This window comes from Alosa pseudoharengus, unplaced genomic scaffold, assembly GCF_046254945.1.
Source record: "Alosa pseudoharengus isolate Yale_2024_CS ecotype anadromous, Long Island Sound unplaced genomic scaffold, YU_APseudo_1.1 YU_APseudo_1.1_scf_1, whole genome shotgun sequence".
Classification (NCBI taxonomy): Eukaryota; Metazoa; Chordata; class Actinopteri; order Clupeiformes; family Clupeidae; genus Alosa; species Alosa pseudoharengus.
This window is the reverse complement of record NW_027468564.1, coordinates 28,712,541-28,732,540: the sequence shown is the minus strand read 5'-3', so window position 1 is coordinate 28,732,540 and position 20,000 is coordinate 28,712,541. Positions and strand designations below refer to the sequence as shown.

At 46.2% G+C, this 20,000-nt stretch overlaps 1 protein-coding gene across 2 annotated transcripts in view; it reads right to left on the bottom strand.

Annotated features, from left to right (window-relative positions):
- dennd1c (DENN domain containing 1C) overlaps positions 1 to 20,000 on the bottom strand; it is a 35,335-nt gene that overhangs the window by 11,817 nt on the left and 3,518 nt on the right. Inside the window, exons 5-11 of one of the 2 annotated variants that reach the window (XM_076286147.1) lie at positions 11,298 to 11,417; positions 10,927 to 10,996; positions 10,713 to 10,793; positions 10,546 to 10,626; positions 3,195 to 3,248; positions 2,818 to 2,928; positions 1,689 to 1,789 (exon numbers count right to left, since the gene is read on the bottom strand). In XM_076286147.1, the coding sequence (XP_076142262.1) occupies positions 1,689 to 1,789; positions 2,818 to 2,928; positions 3,195 to 3,248; positions 10,546 to 10,626; positions 10,713 to 10,793; positions 10,927 to 10,996; positions 11,298 to 11,417 (618 nt within the window). The remainder of the gene's footprint in view (positions 1 to 1,688; positions 1,790 to 2,817; positions 2,929 to 3,194; positions 3,249 to 10,545; positions 10,627 to 10,712; positions 10,794 to 10,926; positions 10,997 to 11,297; positions 11,418 to 20,000) is intronic. The other variant, XM_076286155.1, reaches the window with a different exon arrangement.

Sequence of the window (20,000 nt, the reverse complement as noted above, 5' to 3'; positions counted from 1 at the left end):
TTGTGGTGCTTCGGCATCGGGCTAGCCATGCAAATAAATCACTGTTTTACACCATTTTTACGAGGCTCAATGTATCTCCACACTTCATTGGTAGATGAATAATTCAGTGGAGATGCATGGATTCCAGTTTCTTCCAGTAGCAGCAACTGGAATCCATGCATTTTCACTGAATTATTTTTGGAATCTGATCCCTTATCATACCTGTTCATTCTTACTCGTAGCTCGACTTATCGTGGCTAAATTCAAGATGGCTGTAAACGCTAAACTTCGTGAAGATACTGTCTGTATAAATCGTCTTGTAAGTAAACTACCAGTGCTTTTTCAAAGTTCTCAATGTCTCGTTTTAAATGTCAGGGCCCTCGGAAGTCTACCAATGAAGTGTGGAGATACATTGAGCCTCGTAAATGGTGTAAAACAGTGATTTATTTGCATGGCTAGCCCGATGCCGAAGCACCACAATTGAAAAAGCTGTTGGTAGCATCGGCTAACTAGCGCCAGATTTTGGAGTGCAGGGGACAAGCCGAGATGGGCTATGAGACATACGTTCACACTCGGTATCATGTTTCAATACACTTTAGGTCAATATCACACCGGAATTCTCCTTTAATTCAGTGTGTTCCCAAATGCTTCAAGAAATTTCATGTCTTAACCCATAACACGCAATAGTTTTGAACATGTCAGGCTACATGTCGGTGTTGAAGTGTTTAGATTCCCAGCGCTAGCCTAGTCATTTTAACAGCAACTATGACTATGCGCTAACACCAGTCAGCTGAGTTTAATTAGCGATAACAAAGGCTACGGAGATGGTTTCGTAGCCTCTTTGACAGCTCAGTGACATCAGGTATGTAACCTACATATTTATGTTTTTGCCAGCTAACTTTTAACATGATCTTTATATTCATTGTGATGCTATATGGGCCTTATGTACATGAAAGATTAATATCATGCCATTATGTTGTTTAGAACACACGTGAAATAAAGTTTTCACCTTACAACTTTGCTGATAACATTTCAAATAAATGCCAGTTAGCGCATTAGCAAGGACATTGTGTTAGGTATTAGGCTGCTGTTAGGCTGCTGTTGATGTTGTTTCATAGCCTTTTGCTTGTGTGTAGTTAGGCCCACTGCTAGATTTTGACAGGAGCTCGCGATATCGCTTTAAAGTAAGCTACTTGGGCTCACGCAAGCTGTCAAACACTGTCCACTCGCCTATGTGGTGCACCCCTCTGGTTTATACATCCACTTATGTTAGTTAACTGTATCTGGATGTGTTGCTATCAGAGCAAGACATTAGAGATGGCGCATGACATGCAGTGATGCCTCGTATAAAATCAATAAATAAATAAAACGCTATTTAAGCACCGAAATGAGGCAACGAAATCCACGTTGTTATTCGATGCAGTTACTACCGTTTGTGTCGGCACCGGTGCCATATTAGAACCGTGTTTCGGTGCCCAACCCTATTCAGGTGTGTGTGTGTGTGTGTCTGCATCTGTGTTCAGGTGTGTGTGTGTGTGTGTGAATGAGTGTACTGTAAGTGTGTGTGTGTGTGTGTCTGCATCTGTGTTCAGGTGTGTGTGTGTATGTGTGTGTGTGTGTGTGTGTGTCTGTGTGTGTGTGTCTGTGTGTGTGCGTACGTGTGCGTACGTGTGTGTGTGTGTGTGTGTGTGTGTGTGTGGTGCTCTCACCAGCAGTAATCCAGCAGGTGAGGAGGCAGCACGGGGATGAAGATGTGCTGCCAGTACATGGGGTAGAGAATCCCGCAGCAGGCGTGCACACATGCTGTGAGCTGCAGGGAAGGAATCAGCAGAGAAGATAAGCCAATCAGTGCTCAGGGAACCCTGATCCCGGCCAATCAGAGTTTAGAGAATCCTACTCCTGTCCAACCAGCATGGAGCCCTTATCCAAGCCAATCAGCCTTCAGAGATCTCTAATCCTAACCAACCAAACCTATGTTACTCTGAACCTGGCCAATCAGTGCTAATGGAACGCTGATCCTAGCCAGTCAGTGCTCATGCTCAACTGGATTACAATTCTACAATGAAACTCCATCTCATTCTCAGGTTTTCATTGCTACCTGCTCCACAGCACGCATGTACGCACACACACACACACACACGAGTGGTCAAATTCTAGCTACTCTGGTAGCCGTTGGAAGATTACACACAGCTTAAAACATTTGCGAAAGCCTTCTCGTTTTGATTATAGCGGCCCTAGGTAATATAACATTAAATCCGTGTTTAAATCAATAAAACACTGCTAACATTAGTGAACAGAAATTCCTTTAACATATATTGCAACTTCATGCAAGGTTAACTAGACCTATATCATGTTATTAAAGCTGGTTCCGAATTAGTCATTGAATTAATAGCTTTACTTTGTTAGATAGAAGTATCTAACAACCTGTTAAAATGTACCAGAATTCAGGAAATTACGTCTTGTTCATACATTTTTTCTGGGGGACGATCCCCAGACCCCACCGATCAACTGTCCCACCCACTTCAAAAGGCCTCCAATAAACTGAAGCATTGCTACCAGCCAACTGAACAACCTGAAACAGTTATTAGCTGACAAACATTTAGGACTAACTAGGAAGGCCAAAAAAACCCGGTCTAGATTCAAAGATATTGTTGTATATATATATATATATATATATATATATATATATATATATATATATATATACATACATATATATATATATATATATATATATATATATATATATATATATATATATATATATATATGTACATTATACTGTGTGTGTGTGTGTGTGTGTGTGTGTGTGTGTGTGTGTGTGTATGCTGATCTAACCGTGCTGAGTTTACTGCTGTAGATAAGGATGCGTCTCTCAAACAGCATGCTGGCATAGAGCTGAAGCAGATTCCCCACATCTACTGCCACCATCAGCTCTGTCAGGTTCCTCTGTCAGATGAACATGAACATACACACACACACACACACACACACACACACACACACACACACACACCCACACACACAGTATAATGTACATATATATATATATATATATAAAATTATATACAGAATGTGAACCTTTGATTATACAGTATTCCATATGTGCATCTATATATTAATCATAAACAGAATGAGACTTTACCGTACATTAGGTACATTCATAGAATATATTTAGTGTATACATTTATATTTTAACAACTAAGGGGACTCACACTCTCCGGAATGGACGGCAGGCCCTTGGGGTCAGGTGCGATGAAGTATGGAATCTGAAAGCCATACAGATTACTATTAAAGGTGTACCGTCACACCGGTGTGATGGGAATGTTGGAAAATGAGCTTTCTAAAGAATGTCTGGGTTCATTAAATTCAACATAGAATTTTAGAACCTTCAATTGTTGCAGAACGGAATCTTATGTTAGAATGTTCAAAAACCTTTAAGGCGGGAATCACATTAGCCAGCGCAAAGCGGCATGTTTCCTATTGTTCTCTATGGTTCGGCAGCGGAACGGTGGCAACGCTGGTGTAACGCTAGCGTTGAACAATCCGAGCGTTGAATTTGTTTAAACTTTCAAAGCAACGTGAGCGTATTCAATTGACAAACCGTTTGTGTTGCTTAGGAACAAGATAAAACTTATTATGGTCTGAGTGTTGCATTACGTTTGCCGCTGGCTGATGTGATCCCCGCCTAAGGGTTAATAGTAGCAGTAGTAGACAACAAAACAAAAACAAAAAATAACAATAGAAGTAGAAGTAGTAGTAAATGTTTCCTGTAGTTTACACTAACTATACAAAAACAGTATATAGAACACAAACACATGTATAGAGATAAGTACATAACAATGTTTTATGAAAACAAAACAAAATGCAAAGCGATTTGGTTAGACACAATTAGAAACATGACAGCATTGCAGAGTTAGAGAGGAGTAATTGTCATCAAGAAAGGAGGGACAGGATTAACCTGACCCTAGCCAGATGAATTTCGTTCCGCTTAGCTCCGCCTAGCTTCACTCACATCCATCTGGGACCTATGGCAAGCGATTTTAAAATTTTTCCGCTAGACTGGATATGTATTGCAGATATCTGTAATTCAGTTTTGCCTAGTCAAAACGAACATTTTAGATATCCGCAACTGAATTCTTCCTATCCATAATCGTCATTTCAGATATCCACAAAGACATTCTTCCTAGGACAAATGACGCCACATTTGCCATTCATTTCTATGGGGTTTATCATTACGGATATCTACAATTCAGTTGCAGATATCCACTATGTGAATTACGGATATCTGCAATTGAATTGTAGATATCTGTAATTCCAGTTAGAGATATCTACAATTTGATTCTGACTAGTCATAACTCCAGTTGAAGATATCTTTAATTCACTTCAAAGATATCTACATGTTCCTTTTCAGATATCTTGAATTAAGTTTTGACTAGGCGAAATGACATTGTAGATATCTGTAAATGGAATTTTGACTAGTCAAAATGACGTTGTAGATATCTCAAACTGGAGTTAGGGATAGTCATAATTTGATTGTAGATATCTATTATCAAGTTATAGATATCTTGAATGAGTTTTGATTAGAGATATCTGAAATTGGAGATATCTATAACTTTCATTCTGCCTAGTCAAAATGTAATTATAGATATCTTGAATTAGAGTTTTGACTAGGCGAAATGACGTTAGAGATATCTGTATTGCTATGCAAATTAGGCCCGCATCCCACTTTAGGCGGGAGAAGAGCGTGTTGTTGTTCAAATCATCAAATCACATAGCACCTGTTAACTGTTAACTTTGTAATTAGCACCATGTCAGAGCAGCCAGAGGGCGAAGGAGTTTTTAATCGTCTTTTTAATGCTGCAGCCTATGCAAGACAGAAGCTGGCAGCAAGAATTGATGATTCAATGTTGCTTTGATTTTTTCGATTACAGCCAACACCATTATGAATGGAATTTCCTGTAGCTGGTGCTGGTGAATTTAGTAGCCTATAGGCCTACTAATTAATGTAGGCTACGACATTACAGCCTGCTTATTCTTCTTCCATTCATAGAAATAAGGAAATAAGCCCACTTTTTCTTCGATTATGTTGGGGAGGGGAAATTAGCTGACAATGTCTAAGTAGATGGGCTAGCCTAGAAATCTAGACGGCCTCTGCTACGGAACTAAAGAGCAACGTCTTGCACAATAATTTGCACTAGTCATAATGACGTTTGAGATATCTTCACCTTTCATTCTGCCTAGTCAAAACTGAATTAAAGATATCTGCAATTGCCATTTAAGATGTGTGACGAGTTGAATGTTGTTTTCAATGACGTGAGGACAGATATCTGTAATTCAGTTTTGCCTAGTCAAAACTAAATTACAGATATCTCTATCTGACGTTTCAACTAGTCACAATTACGTTACAGATATCTTGAATGACAATTCCAACTATCCAAAATGTAATTGCGACTAGTCAGAAAGACGTTGTTGATATCTACAATGTTAATTCCAGATAGTCAAATTTAGCGGGTAAATGATAAAATCGCTTGCCATAGGAATTGTCATTCAAGATATCTGTAACGTAATTGTGACTAGTCGAAACGTCAGATAGAGATATCTGTAATTTAGTTTTGACTAGGCAAAACTGAATTACAGATATCTGTCCTCACGTCATTGAAAACAACATTCAACTCGTCACACATCTTAAATGGCAATTGCAGATATCTTTAATTCAGTTTTGACTAGGCAGAATGAAAGGTGAAGATATCTCAAACGTCATTATGACTAGTGCAAATTATTGTGCAAGACGTTGCTCTTTAGTTCCGTAGCAGAGGCCGTCTAGATTTCTAGGCTCAGAGGCGCAGCTTGTCAATAGGCAAACCAAGCAACTGCTTGGAGCCCCGAGCCGCTAGGGGGCCCCCGACCTGGTCTCAGTGCGTTTGCCGGTGGGTCAAGCGAGAATTTCGTCCATAGTGATTGAATGATGGATTTTGCGTGCTCCTACCCTATTGTACAAACAGTACGTGCATATGTAGGCCCTATGCTATGGCCTTATGAACAGCGGATCTGTGTTCAAAAAAGTTCAAAGAATCCGCACATATTTAGGCAACTGTGGTAAACGTCAATCGAGGGTGCAGTGATGACGGATCATCGGATTTTGGCATTTAGCCTACTCAATGAAGTTATAGTAGGCTAATGTTAATTGGCAGAAAGATTGAACATGGTTTGCTAAATCTATACGACAGTAGGCCTAAACTTCAGCTAGCTAGCGGCAGTTACAACTAGTCAAGCAAGGAGCCGATTGACAAAGTGCGTCAAAAACACACACCCTTTCTTCTTTGTTACATTGCTCCGGAACTGTTCATTGCAGCGAGATAAATGTGCATTGCGTGACAGACCAGAAGTGGGGCTTTCCAACAAGACTACGCACTTGTCTGTACGACCAAGTATGAAAAAAAAATCATGAAATTAAATCAAATAGCATCATATTTACAGTCTATACTTCTCTTCTACGTTCACCTGCTCACCCTACTCTCGTTTGAATTACTCGCAAACCCGTGATCGCATAGATATGGCAAGCATATCAGATGAAAGAGGAGACACAGGGCTATCCATTGGTACCATCCTCGATCCTTGGTATCGATCCTTTTGGCTTATAAAAACAGACGAAGTGACTGCAAAATAATAACGTCATGTACACAAACCAACGCTGCACACCCATTAGGCTACTCTCGTTTGAATTACTCGCGGACCCGTGATCGGATAGATATGCCACGCACGTCAGATGAAAGAGGAGACACAGAGCTATCATTTGATATCAAGTAGGCCTACATCCTTCTGGGTTATAAAACAGACGAAGTTACAGCAAAATAATAACTTCATATAGCTGGACTTACCCCACGTTTACGATTTTTTTGTCTGTTTTTGTGGCAAAGCATGTTTATAATCCAACGCTTTCGTGTGTTTCTCTATGGCAAAGCATGTTCATAATCCGGTTTTGAGATCCTAGCAAATTCCTGCATGGCATCCAATTCAAGGCTCACATTGCATCCCAATTTGTTCAACAAAGAAACCCCTTTTTTGCCTCTATTTTGTTCATGGCAATGCAGTAAAAATATGTTGTAGAGAATCATTATGAGTGCATACACCATGCACTTAAAAAAATATTTTAGAGATACATGTCAAAATATAAGAATTTTTATAATACGCTTTTTGTATTTTTATCATTTAACATAATAACCTAATGGTGATATAACATAATGGTGATAACACTTGTCGGTAGGGCCCCCTTGGAATTTTTGCTTGGGGCCCCCACAGACTCTAGAATCGCCTCTGTCTAGGCTAGCCCATCTACTTAGACATTGTCAGCTAATTTCCCCTCCCCAACATAATCGAAGAAAAAGTGGGCTTATTTCCTTATTTCTATGAATGGAAGAAGAATAAGCAGGCTGTAATGTCGTAGCCTACATTAATTAGTAGGCCTATAGGCTACTAAATTCACCAGCACCAGCTACAGGAAATTCCATTCATAATGGTGTTGGCTGTAATCGAAAAAATCAAAGCAACATTGAATCATCAATTCTTGCTGCCAGCTCCTGTCTTGCATAGGCTGCAGCATTAAAAAGACGATTAAAAACTCCTTCGCCCTCTGGCTGCTCTGACATGGTGCTAATTACAAAGTTAACAGTTAACAGGTGCTATGTGATTTGATGATTTGAACAACAACACGCTCTTCTCCCGCCTAAAGTGGGATGCGGGCCTAATTTGCATAGCAATACAGATATCTCTAACGTCATTTCGCCTAGTCAAAACTCTAATTCAAGATATCTATAATTACATTTTGACTAGGCAGAATGAAAGTTATAGATATCTCCAATTTCAGATATCTCTAATCAAAACTCATTCAAGATATCTATAACTTGATAATAGATATCTACAATCAAATTATGACTATCCCTAACTCCAGTTTGAGATATCTACAACGTCATTTTGACTAGTCAAAATTCCATTTACAGATATCTACAATGTCATTTCGCCTAGTCAAAACTTAATTCAAGATATCTGAAAAGGAACATGTAGATATCTTGAATTGAAGTGAATTAAAGATATCTTCAACTGGAGTTATGACTAGTCAGAATCAAATTGTAGATATCTCTAACTGGAATTACAGATATCTACAATTCAATTGCAGATATCCGTAATTCACATAGTGGATATCTGCAACTGAATTGTAGATATCCGTAATGATAAACCCCATAGAAATGAATGGCAAATGTGGCGTCATTTGTCCTAGGAAGAATGTCTTTGTGGATATCTGAAATGACGATTATGGATAGGAAGAATTCAGTTGCGGATATCTAAAATGTTCGTTTTGACTAGGCAAAACTGAATTACAGATATCTGCAATACATATCCAGTCTAGCGGGAAAATGTTAAAATCGCTTGCCATAACTAGTCAGAAAGACGTTGTTGATATCTACAATGTTAATTCCAGATAGTCAAACTTAGCGGGTAAATGATAAAATCGCTTGCCATAGGGACCTCTTCCATTGAGAGTGATTTCTGCAACCGATTTTATGGTACAGCCAATCAGGACGCAGGGCGGGAGTTTCATAGATGTGACATAGCGTAGAAGCGACTGTGAGACTGTTATCAGCGTCACGGGTTGGATTCGATGTGAGTGGTTGAAGTAGCACGTCAATAGATGACGGACAAGTGGCTTATTCAATCATATGCAAGCATTATTTGATTAGGCCCAGCCTTCTGAAGCAACACTTCAATGGATCGGTTCCAGATGGATGAGTGGAGCTAGGCGGAGCGAAATTCATCTGGCTAGGGTCAGGTTAGGACAGGATACCTCAAACAGGGAAGTGTTCAGGTGTAAAACATCACCTATTTCCTCATTTATCATTGCCACAACAATATCAAGCAGCTTTGTTTACTTATATTTCCCATATCAGCTATATCCTCTAAGAACGTCCTATCACCAAAAGTGCAAAGCATTTCATTGTGTATTTTAGTGCGTATATCAACGTCAGTGATGTACACCAACAGAAGCCATTGACCTGCTGGAGTTTCTGAAATAGCCTACATCAACAACACAAACAAGAACGAACCAAAATTACTTCAAACAGAATCAATTCGTATTTCGGATGTAAAACTGTCATCTAGTTAGTTCTAGATGTCTAAATATTTCTGTGTTCCAGTTAGTTAGATATGTGTAAATAGTAAATAATTATATGTTCCAGTTAATTCTAAATGTGTAAATAGTGTGTTCTAGTTAGTTCTAGATGTGGGCCAGAATCGGGTCCTGGTTTATTCAGCTATGTGTGTTGCCTTAGTGACTGGCCTCAATGCTGTGTGTGTGTTGCCTTAGTGACTGGCCTCAATGCTGTGTGTGTGTTGCCTTAGTGACTGGCCTCAATGCTGTGTGTGTGTTGCCTTAGTGACTGGCCTCAATGCTGTGTGTGTGTTGCCTAAGCCCTAAGCGACAAGCCACGATGTTGTGTGTGTTGCCAGAGACTTTCTAATGTGGAGACACAGCACTCCAAAAATACTCCATAGAAATGCATGGGGCTAGTTTGTCACGCCAATATGGCAGTTGTCTACACATATCCCACCCCTTCCCCGGCAAAACGTCGACATGTGAATACATTGAGCCAATCATGTGGTGTGATGTGAAGACATTGTGCCAATCATGTGTTGTGATCTCGCCGCTGGAGCAAGATTGGTGTCGCGAAGCCTTGCGCACGCGCATTTCTGCCGAAATGGATGCCCGACGAGTGCCCAAAAAGCGTTGTCATATGGCCGCCGAGTGGATGGACTTGCCTAAAAGGACTTTGGTGTTGCCTTTAGCGACTAGCCGCAATGTGTGAAATAATGAAAGAACTATTGTTCTTGGTGGCCGGATGAAGCCACTGTCTTTTACAGAGTTTGGGGGATGGGTGGCGTGGTTATAGAATCTGGAGAACATTAGCATTTTAATGTATACCTTTTATTTACTTTGGCGAACATCAGCATTATATTTTGTTCTAGAGTTTGGGGAATGGATGGAGTGGTTTGCATTGTTGCCACTGACTACAGATTGTCACACTTTACATTTACATTTAGCAGATGCTTTTATCCAAAGCAATTTCCTTATGTCAATTATATTACAAGGTCCATTTTTCCCAGAGCAACTCAGGTTTAGTGACTTGATCAAGGACACAATGCTGGAAGCCGGGAATTGAACCCACAACTACTGCATGCTAGCCTAGCTCCTGAGTCACTATGCTACCAACACCTCACACTGGTGGTGGACTGTAAGTGTGACAGGTTTTAGTGATTATTCTGGCCCAGGTTTCAGTGATTAATCTGGCCCAGGCTTTAGTGATTAATCTGGCCCAGGTTTTAGTGGTTAGTCTGGCCCAGGTTTCAGTCGTTAGTCTGGCCCAGGTTTTAGTGGTTAGTCTGGCCCAGGTTTTAGTGGTTAGTCTGGCCCAGGTTTTAGTGGTTAGTCTGGCCCAGGTTTTAGTGGTTAGTCTGGCTCTGATCTTGGGAAAGTTAGTCTATTAGTCTACACCGCTAGGGCCCTAGACTCACCCCTTCAGACCCCTCTCCTTGTGTTGAGGGGTGGATTCCATCGTGATGTGGGACCTCGGTTCTGATTTGTAGCTTGTCTCCCTCAGAGAGGAACATAAGACTCATTGTGTGCTCCTATGTCACTGAGAGGTTAGCCCAGAGAATCCCATTGGCTTAGTGTGACTTACCAGTTGCAGAGTGACAGCAGAACTGGCCAATGGGAGTGGGTGTTTGTAGAGGCTGGCCAGAAGCTCTCGCATCTCATTGGTCTGTCAGAAATGATGACATTAGATGAAATAAGATAGGGTGCCTTAATTTGATAAACCAATATAAAATATATCAAATTTGCTCTACTGACAGTGGACAGTGGACAGTGGAAATCATATATGCCTACACACTTACTTGTCCTTTAGTCAAGTAGTCGGCAAGGTTATTTAGGAGTTTGTAAAATACCTCAAACCACGGTAGGTAACTACAGGAGAAAAACAGAACAAAATGTACGCTGGAAGAAAGTATGTTATTCTTGACATGCACAGACACAGACAGATGTCGAGGAAGAATCTTTCTCTCTCTCTCTCTCTCTCTCTCTCTCTCTCTCTCTCTCACACACACACACACACACTCTCACCTGAGAATGACACACACACACACACACCCTCTCTCTCTCACACACCTAAGAATGACACACACACACACACACACACACCTATACACACACATCGACCCCCTCTCACCTGAGAATGAAACACACACACACACCGACCCCCTCTCACCTGAGGATGCACAGGCAGGTGTGGGAGCTGGATGTGAGTCTGCAGAAGCCAAAGCGTTGGCACCCCTCCAGATCCGTCAGCACAAATGTGAAGTGCTGCACAGCCACAGTCTCCCTGACCCTGATCATCAATCGGTTAACCAATCAATCAGTCAATCTATCAACCGTTCTATCAATCAATCAGTCAATCAATCAATGAATCAGTCAATCTATCAATCTATCAATCAATCAGTCAATCAATCAATCAATCAATCAATCAATCAATCCCTCATGCATATATTTGTTCAGCTGACATGATTTACAGTAACACGCTACTGTGCATTAGGAGACTTTAGTGTGGTAATAGACATTTGCATATCTATCTATAAAGCAAGAAGCGTCTGTGTGTCTGTCTGTCTGTCTGTGGCATGCATATCTCGCTGCCCATTTGTCAGACTGATTTCTGTGTCTTGTTATGGGCATGAGTAAGTGCAGTGCCAAATTTGATGTTGTTTGAATAAGAAATGCAAAAGATATCGTTAAATATATTGGTAAAAGAAGCACACTTTGGCTTTCGCCGCTAGCCACTCCCCCTCCAACACACCACTGTACTGTAAGCTACCAGTGAGGATAGAAGCAGGGCTTTGGCAGAACTGGATCAGTGTAGGTTACACGGGTAAAACCATAACATGTCTGACTGTCGTATGATGACTGGGGCATAGCGATGTTTTATGTTATGTGTGGGTAAATTGGTGGAGGGAAATATGTGTGTAATCCAGTGTAATCTGTAAGGTAATTAATCAGCTTGTTAATTGAAAGATTGGGACGGTGGCGGGAACAATCCTTTTTATACGGGACGTCCCTGACCGGGACAGGACTCGTTTTCCCAGGGGGCTCGAGAGGAGTGGCGTCATCACGCTGCGACAGAGAGGAGCAACGAAATGACAACAATCCTTCAGCAGCCGATCGGTGTGGGAGAAGAGCATGTTTACATGCCGACTTAAGGGAAGTGCTTTCTCCTGCTTTTGTATGCCTGTGTGAATGGGCCATCAAGGGGTATTTCGGTGTGTGAGAATGTGTTTTGTCTCCTGGAGGTACAGATCTGAAAGCAGTAGCCGACGCAAACCCGGAAGTGGCATCGTAGAGGGAGAGGGAGTGCAACGCGAGTGATCGCCTACTTGAGGAAAGTAATTTATACCATTGTCTAAGCTGGAGTGAGTGGGCTGACTTGCGGTTGTATGTGGGGACTGAGTTTCTCCCTTTCTCCGGCAGCGTATGGGTGTGCAGTGGAGCGGTAGGCAACTGGAACGCAGGCTACCGAGAGCCAGTGGATCGCCGTCGCCCCGCCCCCTGAAGACTGGACTGTGCTAAGGACACTGGTTGGTGGGGCTGCGGTTGGTGTTATTGACTGTGCTGGTTTTGACTTTTTATTTTGGTCGGCGTGGGGGACTGCCGCCGACCAAATTTGATTAACTCTTCCCTCTATCTGGTCAGACAGTAGGCCTACACCCGCTCAGAGGGGTGGGCTAGGACCTCGCAAGGACCTCTTATTAATGTACGGGTTTTATTGGGTGGGGCTGTAAGCTTAGTAGTTAGGAGGGCATGTATGTGCAGGACGGGAAAGGGTGACTATTTAAAAGTGTGGCATTGTGTGGAACTGTTGTGCTGATTCTCCCATTTTCACCTGTGTGAATATCCTTGTAGTGACTGTATGTGTGGCAGGGTCCTGGGATTTGGTATCCCCTGAGTGGTGTTACAGCCCTTATTTTTCTTTTGTTTTCATTTGAGTTGTGGTTTTCTATGTGGATGTATAGTGTGAACATTTCTGACTGCATTTTAGGTGTGGCTCCTAAATTACTAGTGGGGGGCTGGTAATGCTAATCTCTTCGTTCAGAGGTACGCCTGATGTACATGTGGGCGGGCGGGATTCATGTTGGTGTATTGCTGAGGTGTTGCTCATTTTGCTGAATGTGTGTGGCTGCTGACCCTTGTAATAAAATTTGTAGCTGTGATCTGACTCAGTCTGGTGTTGTGTGTCTCAGAGGGGATTGCACCTGTGTTTAGATAGACGGCACGACATTTTGGCGTAGTTCGGCAGATCCCCTCTCAAGACACAGCACCATGTCTGACGAAGAAGCCGGGGGTGCGGCAGCAACCAATAGCATGATGATGGTTCCTTGGTTTTTGGGTGGGCCCTGGGTGCCCAAGTATGGGGGAAAGGGTAGTCAGTTACCTTTTTCTGAGTGGCGGAGTCAAATGGAGGTATATCTGCGGGCCCAGACATTAACAGCCGCACAGAGAGTCGACTTTGTAATGAGTGCTTTGCAGGGGGAGGCCAAGAGGGAAATGTTGCTACTCATAAGTACAGACAGGGAGACTGATGCTCAAATTTTCATGGCCCTTGAGAAATTATATGGGGAGAATGTGAGTATTAGTCAGCTCAGATCTCACTTTTTCAAGTGTCAGCAGCAAACCGGGGAAGGGGTGGGGCCTTTTATCTTACGCCTCCGTGAGTCCCATTCCAGATGGCGCAGCAAGGAGGCAGCGACTGGGTCAGACGACGAGATGTTGAGGAGCCAGCTGGTACTGGGGCTGCTGCCAGGGCCTGTACAGACTGAACTACAGCGCCGGGTGCGACGAGAGATGGCCCTTACTTTCGAGGGGGCCTGTGGTGAGGCTAAAGCCATGGAGAAGGAGACCGAACGAGCCGCCATAGAGAGCATTGACACCAGGCGGACATACAACACCCCCCCTCAGCCCAACCTCCCCAGCACCTCAAACCCACTACATGATTGGAGCAAGATGAAGGAGGCGTTGCGAGCTGAGCTAGCGGAAGAGCTACGAGCCCAGGTAACCGATCTAAAGACCTCACTGCTGGCAGAGATGAGATCGCACCGAGCTACCCAGCGACAGCCAGACCAACCATTGGGTGGAGAGCAGGGGGCCAATCGCATTCAGCGGCGTGCAAGACAACCTCAATGGGATGACCAGGGCCGTCCGATCTGTCTGCGGTGTGGAAAGGCGGGGCACATGCAGCGTGATTGTCAGCCTATGGAGATGACCAACACACGAAGGGTGGCTGATGAAGGAGGACCGGTGACGGTGCCCATGCGTGCAGCCCTGGTGGGGGAAAGCCCGGAGGTCGAAGTCCTCGTTCAAGGAAGACGGGTCCCCTGCATTCTGGATACAGGGTCGCAGGTGACCCTGTTTAGCCAGGGCCTGTTTCAGAGCCACCTACAAGACACAGAACTGAAAGAGGTAAGCGACATCCCCTGGCTTACATTAAAGGCAGCTAATGGGCTGGCCTTGCCCTATGTTGGCTATGCAGTGCTTGATTTCGAAGTGTGTGGTGTGACTGTGCCGGGTAAGGGGGTGGTTGTGGTAGAAGATAAATATCTGCCCCCAGCCTATGGAATATTGGGCATGAACGTTATCCAACATTGTTGGGAGGGCCTACGGCAGCGGGGGGGGCACCATTTCACGCTTTTTAAGTCTACCCTCCCCAGGGCAGCTGTGGTGGCCTGGGACCGGGCGTTTGCTGCCTGCCGAAGGATTGAAGCAGCTGAACACCGGGGACCCAGCCTCGGGGTGGCCCGGTTGCGCACAACCAACCCAATCCAGCTGGCGCCACAGACTGAGACAGCAGTGTGGGCCCATGTCCCTGGGGCCGTTAAAACCAGTCAGGAGGATGTCCTACTCGAAGATTGCTACCAGGGCGGGCAAGAGTGGTGTGTGGGCCGTGCGGTGGCCCGACTGCAAGATGGCAAAGTACTGCTGAGGGTGTGTAACCCGCATCCCTACCCAGTGGTGCTTCCCCCTCGACGACCCTTAGCACGTGTCCTACGCCTGGAAAGGGATGATGTCCAAGCGCCGAACCAGTTGGTTCTCCGGCGAGAGACTGAGGCAGTGGTGGAGGTGGATGTAAGGCCAGTGAGTGGTTCCCTTCCTACCTGTTTGGCTACTCTGCTTCAGGGGGCCGATGGGCTGACGCCTCCCCAGTCCGGCCAGCTTCGGGGTGTGCTCGAGCATTGGCAGAAGGTGTTTGCCCAAAGTGAGGAGGACCACGGCCGTACTGAGGCTGTCTATCACACCATCCCCACAGGAGACGCTGCGCCGATTCGCCAGCGCTACCGACCAGTGCCACCCAACCTCTACAACGAGCTGAGGACGCTACTGCGTGATATGTTAGAGGGAGGGGTTATTCGTGAAAGCGCCAGTCCGTGGGCAAGTCCAGTAGTCTTGGTGAAAAAGAAGGACCAGTCATGGAGGTTCTGTGTTGACTACCGGAAGTTAAATGCGGTCACACATAAAGACGCCTATCCTCTCCCCAGGGTGGAGGAGTCCCTGACCAGCTTGAAGAAGGCTGAATGGTACTCCACTCTTGACCTTGCCAGTGGGTACTGGCAGGTGGAGGTCCTGCCTGCTGACAAAGAGAAAACAGCCTTTGCGACTCCACTCGGTCTGTATGAGTTTGAGAGAATGCCTTTTGGTTTATGTAATGCACCAGCGACCTTCCAGCGATTGATGCAGCGTTGTCTTGGGGGGCAAGTGCATGAGTTTTTGTTGATTTATTTAGACGACATAATTCTATACTCACCAGACTTCTCTTCTCATGTAGGCCATCTGGAGCAGGTCTTCGCCAAGTTGCACGAGCACGGCTTAAAACTACAACCTGCCAAATGCCGGCTGTTCCAGCGTTCAGTACAGTACCTCGGCCATGTGGTGACCCCAGGGGGGGTGGCCACCGACCCGGAGAAAACGGAAGCAGTGCGGAAGTGGCCCACACCCACAAACATCCGGGAGGTTCGCTCATTCCTTGGATTCGTCGGTTACTACCGCCGGTTCATTCCGGCGTTTGCGCGGAGGGCTGGGCCGCTGCATGCGCTGCTGAGGGGAACCGGAGGGGGTAAGACGCGATCTATCGACTGGAGTCCGGAGTGTGAAAAGGCCTTCCAGGACCTTAAAGAGTCATTACTGAGGGCCCCTGTCCTGGCTTATGCGGACTTTTCTCTTCCGTTTCGCCTCTATACCGATGCCAGCTTGCACGGACTGGGGGCGGTGTTGGCTCAGGTCCAGGAGGGCCGTGAGCGTGTGATTGCCTATGCCAGCCGTGGACTCCATGATGCTGAGAGAAACGATCAGAACTACAGCGCTTTTAAGCTGGAACTCTTGGCATTAAAGTGGTCAGTAACTGATAAATTTAGAGACTATTTGTGGGGCTCGACTTTCCAAGTTTTCACTGACCACAGGCCTCTGCTCCACTTGCAGACAGCTAAGCTGGGAGCGGTGGAGCAGAGGTGGCAGGCTCAGCTGGCAAATTACAACTTCACTCTGCGGCACAAGCCAGGGGCTGATCATCGGAACGCGGATGCACTGTCCAGGCTCCCAGAGACTACGGCAGCGAGACTCGTTGAGGCACTGGAGCCAGGACGGGGGGACTCCGAACGGGACTCGTGGGTGGAGCGCCAGGGTCGGGACCCGGAGCTAGCCAAGATTCGACAGTGGCGGCAGCAGGGAAGTAGACCAACCGTACGAGAGCGGCAGGCCCTCGAGCCCACTGGGAGGCAGCTGCTGGGAGAATGGGAGAGGCTGGAGGTGCAAGAGGGTGTGCTGGTGCGGCGACACCCCTCAACCACTGGGCGTGACAAGGTGGCAATCGTGGCCCCAGCGGCTGAAAGGAGATCGTTGTGGGGCCAGTATCACCTCGCTCTGGGCCATGCTAAGGGCTTCCGGCTCCTGACAGCGCTGCGGGAGCGCCTTTTTTGGATCGGGATGACCAAGGACAGCCACAGGTGGGCGCAAGAGTGTCATCAGTGTGTCCTCGGCCGAGCGGACGCTGGCCCAAGGGCTCCCTTGTGTTCCATTGAGAGTGGCTACCCCTGGGAGACCCTTGCCCTGGATTATCTATCCCTTCGGCGCCCTGGGGATAGCCATCCGTATATACTGGTGATGGTTGATCTCTTCTCCAGATTTGCTTTTGCTGTGCCCACAACCGACCAGACGGCGGCTACCACTGCACGGGTGCTCTGGAGGACTGTTTTGCAGCCCTTTGGATGTCCGGAACGCATTCTGACTGACCGGGGCCCATCGTTTGAAGCGGACTTAATCCAGCAAATGTGTGCGCTGTACGGGTGCCGGAAGGTGAGGACGACGCCTTATCATCCGCAGGGTAACGGCGCTTGCGAGCGGATGAACCAGACGATCATTAGGTTGTTGAACACTCTGCACCCAAGAGAACACTCTCGATGGACGGAACATCTTCCAGGGCTTGTGCATGCATACAACAACACACCACACAGTGTGACCGGTCTGGCTCCCTTCTTTGTGGTGTTCGGGCGTCATGCTCGCCTTCCAGTGGACCTAGCAGCAGGGTTGGTCAGGCCGGAGCAGCGAGCCACCCCGCAGGACTGGGTCCAACAGCACCATGACCGCCTCCTGGATGCGTACCAGCTGGTGAAAGAGCGAACGCAGCAGCGGCAACAGCAGGATCAAGGCCGGCTTAATCGGGGCCGACGGGCACCACCCCTGTTGCCTGGAGAGAGAGTCTTGGTGCGGGATTTCCGTCGGAGGGCACGAGGCAAGTTGGGCTATCACTGGGATCCCCATCCATATGTGGTCCAGAGCCAACCCAGGAAGGATCGTCCGGTCTATGTGATCTGTCCGGAGGGACAAGACGGGCCCTTACGCACCATCCACCAGAATAACCTGTGTGTTCAACCCAGCAGCTGGCCACATGGGGCTCAGGGGGGCATAGGTGAGTTGGCAGGGGGTCAGACTGCAGTGCAGAGCGAACCCGGGGGAGAAACAGAGAGGGGGTGGTGGCCAGTTGGTTGCCCGGTTGGACCAGGTTCCCAGGAGGTAGATAATCCAGGTGGGACTGGGGAAGTTGGGGGAATGTCACCGGAGGTAAGGGGGGGGGGGCCGGGTGGTGGGGCTGCAGCAGCCGGACTCGAGCCACGGCGGTCCCAGCGAGCTAATTTGGGGTGTCCCCCGGCTAGGTACGGGGATTAGTGGTCGGGACGACCACTGACAAAGTGGGGGGGAATGTCGTATGATGACTGGGGCATAGCGATGTTTTATGTTATGTGTGGGTAAATTGGTGGAGGGAAATATGTGTGTAATCCAGTGTAATCTGTAAGGTAATTAATTATGTGTGATTGCTGGCTGGCTGTGTGGACTGCGTTGGAACTCCTTGAATGGACAAATCGCACACAGCTTGTTAATTGAAAGATTGGGACGGTGGCGGGAACAATCCTTTTTATACGGGACGTCCCTGACCGGGACAGGACTCGTTTTCCCAGGGGGCTCGAGAGGAGTGGCGTCATCACGCTGCGACAGAGAGGAGCAACGAAATGACAACAATCCTTCAGCAGCCGATCGGTGTGGGAGAAGAGCATGTTTACATGCCGACTTAAGGGAAGTGCTTTCTCCTGCTTTTGTATGCCTGTGTGAATGGGCCATCAAGGGGTATTTCGGTGTGTGAGAATGTGTTTTGTCTCCTGGAGGTACAGATCTGAAAGCAGTAGCCGACGCAAACCCGGAAGTGGCATCGTAGAGGGAGAGGGAGTGCAACGCGAGTGATCGCCTACTTGAGGAAAGTAATTTATACCATTGTCTAAGCTGGAGTGAGTGGGCTGACTTGCGGTTGTATGTGGGGACTGAGTTTCTCCCTTTCTCCGGCAGCGTATGGGTGTGCAGTGGAGCGGTAGGCAACTGGAACGCAGGCTACCGAGAGCCAGTGGATCGCCGTCGCCCCGCCCCCTGAAGACTGGACTGTGCTAAGGACACTGGTTGGTGGGGCTGCGGTTGGTGTTATTGACTGTGCTGGTTTTGACTTTTTATTTTGGTCGGCGTGGGGGACTGCCGCCGACCAAATTTGATTAACTCTTCCCTCTATCTGGTCAGACAGTAGGCCTACACCCGCTCAGAGGGGTGGGCTAGGACCTCGCAAGCACCTCTTATTAATGTACGGGTTTTATTGGGTGGGGCTGTAAGCTTAGTAGTTAGGAGGGCATGTATGTGCAGGACGGGAAAGGGTGACTATTTAAAAGTGTGGCATTGTGTGGAACTGTTGTGCTGATTCTCCCATTTTCACCTGTGTGAATATCCTTGTAGTGACTGTATGTGTGGCAGGGTCCTGGGATTTGGTATCCCCTGAGTGGTGTTACAGCCCTTATTTTTCTTTTGTTTTCATTTGAGTTGTGGTTTTCTATGTGGATGTATAGTGTGAACATTTCTGACTGCATTTTAGGTGTGGCTCCTAAATTACTAGTGGGGGGCTGGTAATGCTAATCTCTTCGTTCAGAGGTACGCCTGATGTACATGTGGGCGGGCGGGATTCATGTTGGTGTATTGCTGAGGTGCTGCTCATTTTGCTGAATGTGTGTGGCTGCTGACCCTTGTAATAAAATTTGTAGCTGTGATCTGACTCAGTCTGGTGTTGTGTGTCTCAGAGGGGATTGCACCTGTGTTTAGATAGACGGCACGACATCTGACCTCAACAATAGAGTGAACTCCGCAGATTTTTCAACAACACGCCAAGACACACAGGTATGCAGTGGCTGAGTCACACCGTTGCAAATTTCATATGATGCATCATTCCACAAAATGGTTTGTTTTCTCTATCATCAAGTTATTCAATAGGCTAAGCATATAGCCTTGACTCAAAACAGCTGTTAGGATTATGTAATTTTGATTTGTAAAAAATGTCACATGTAGCCATGCT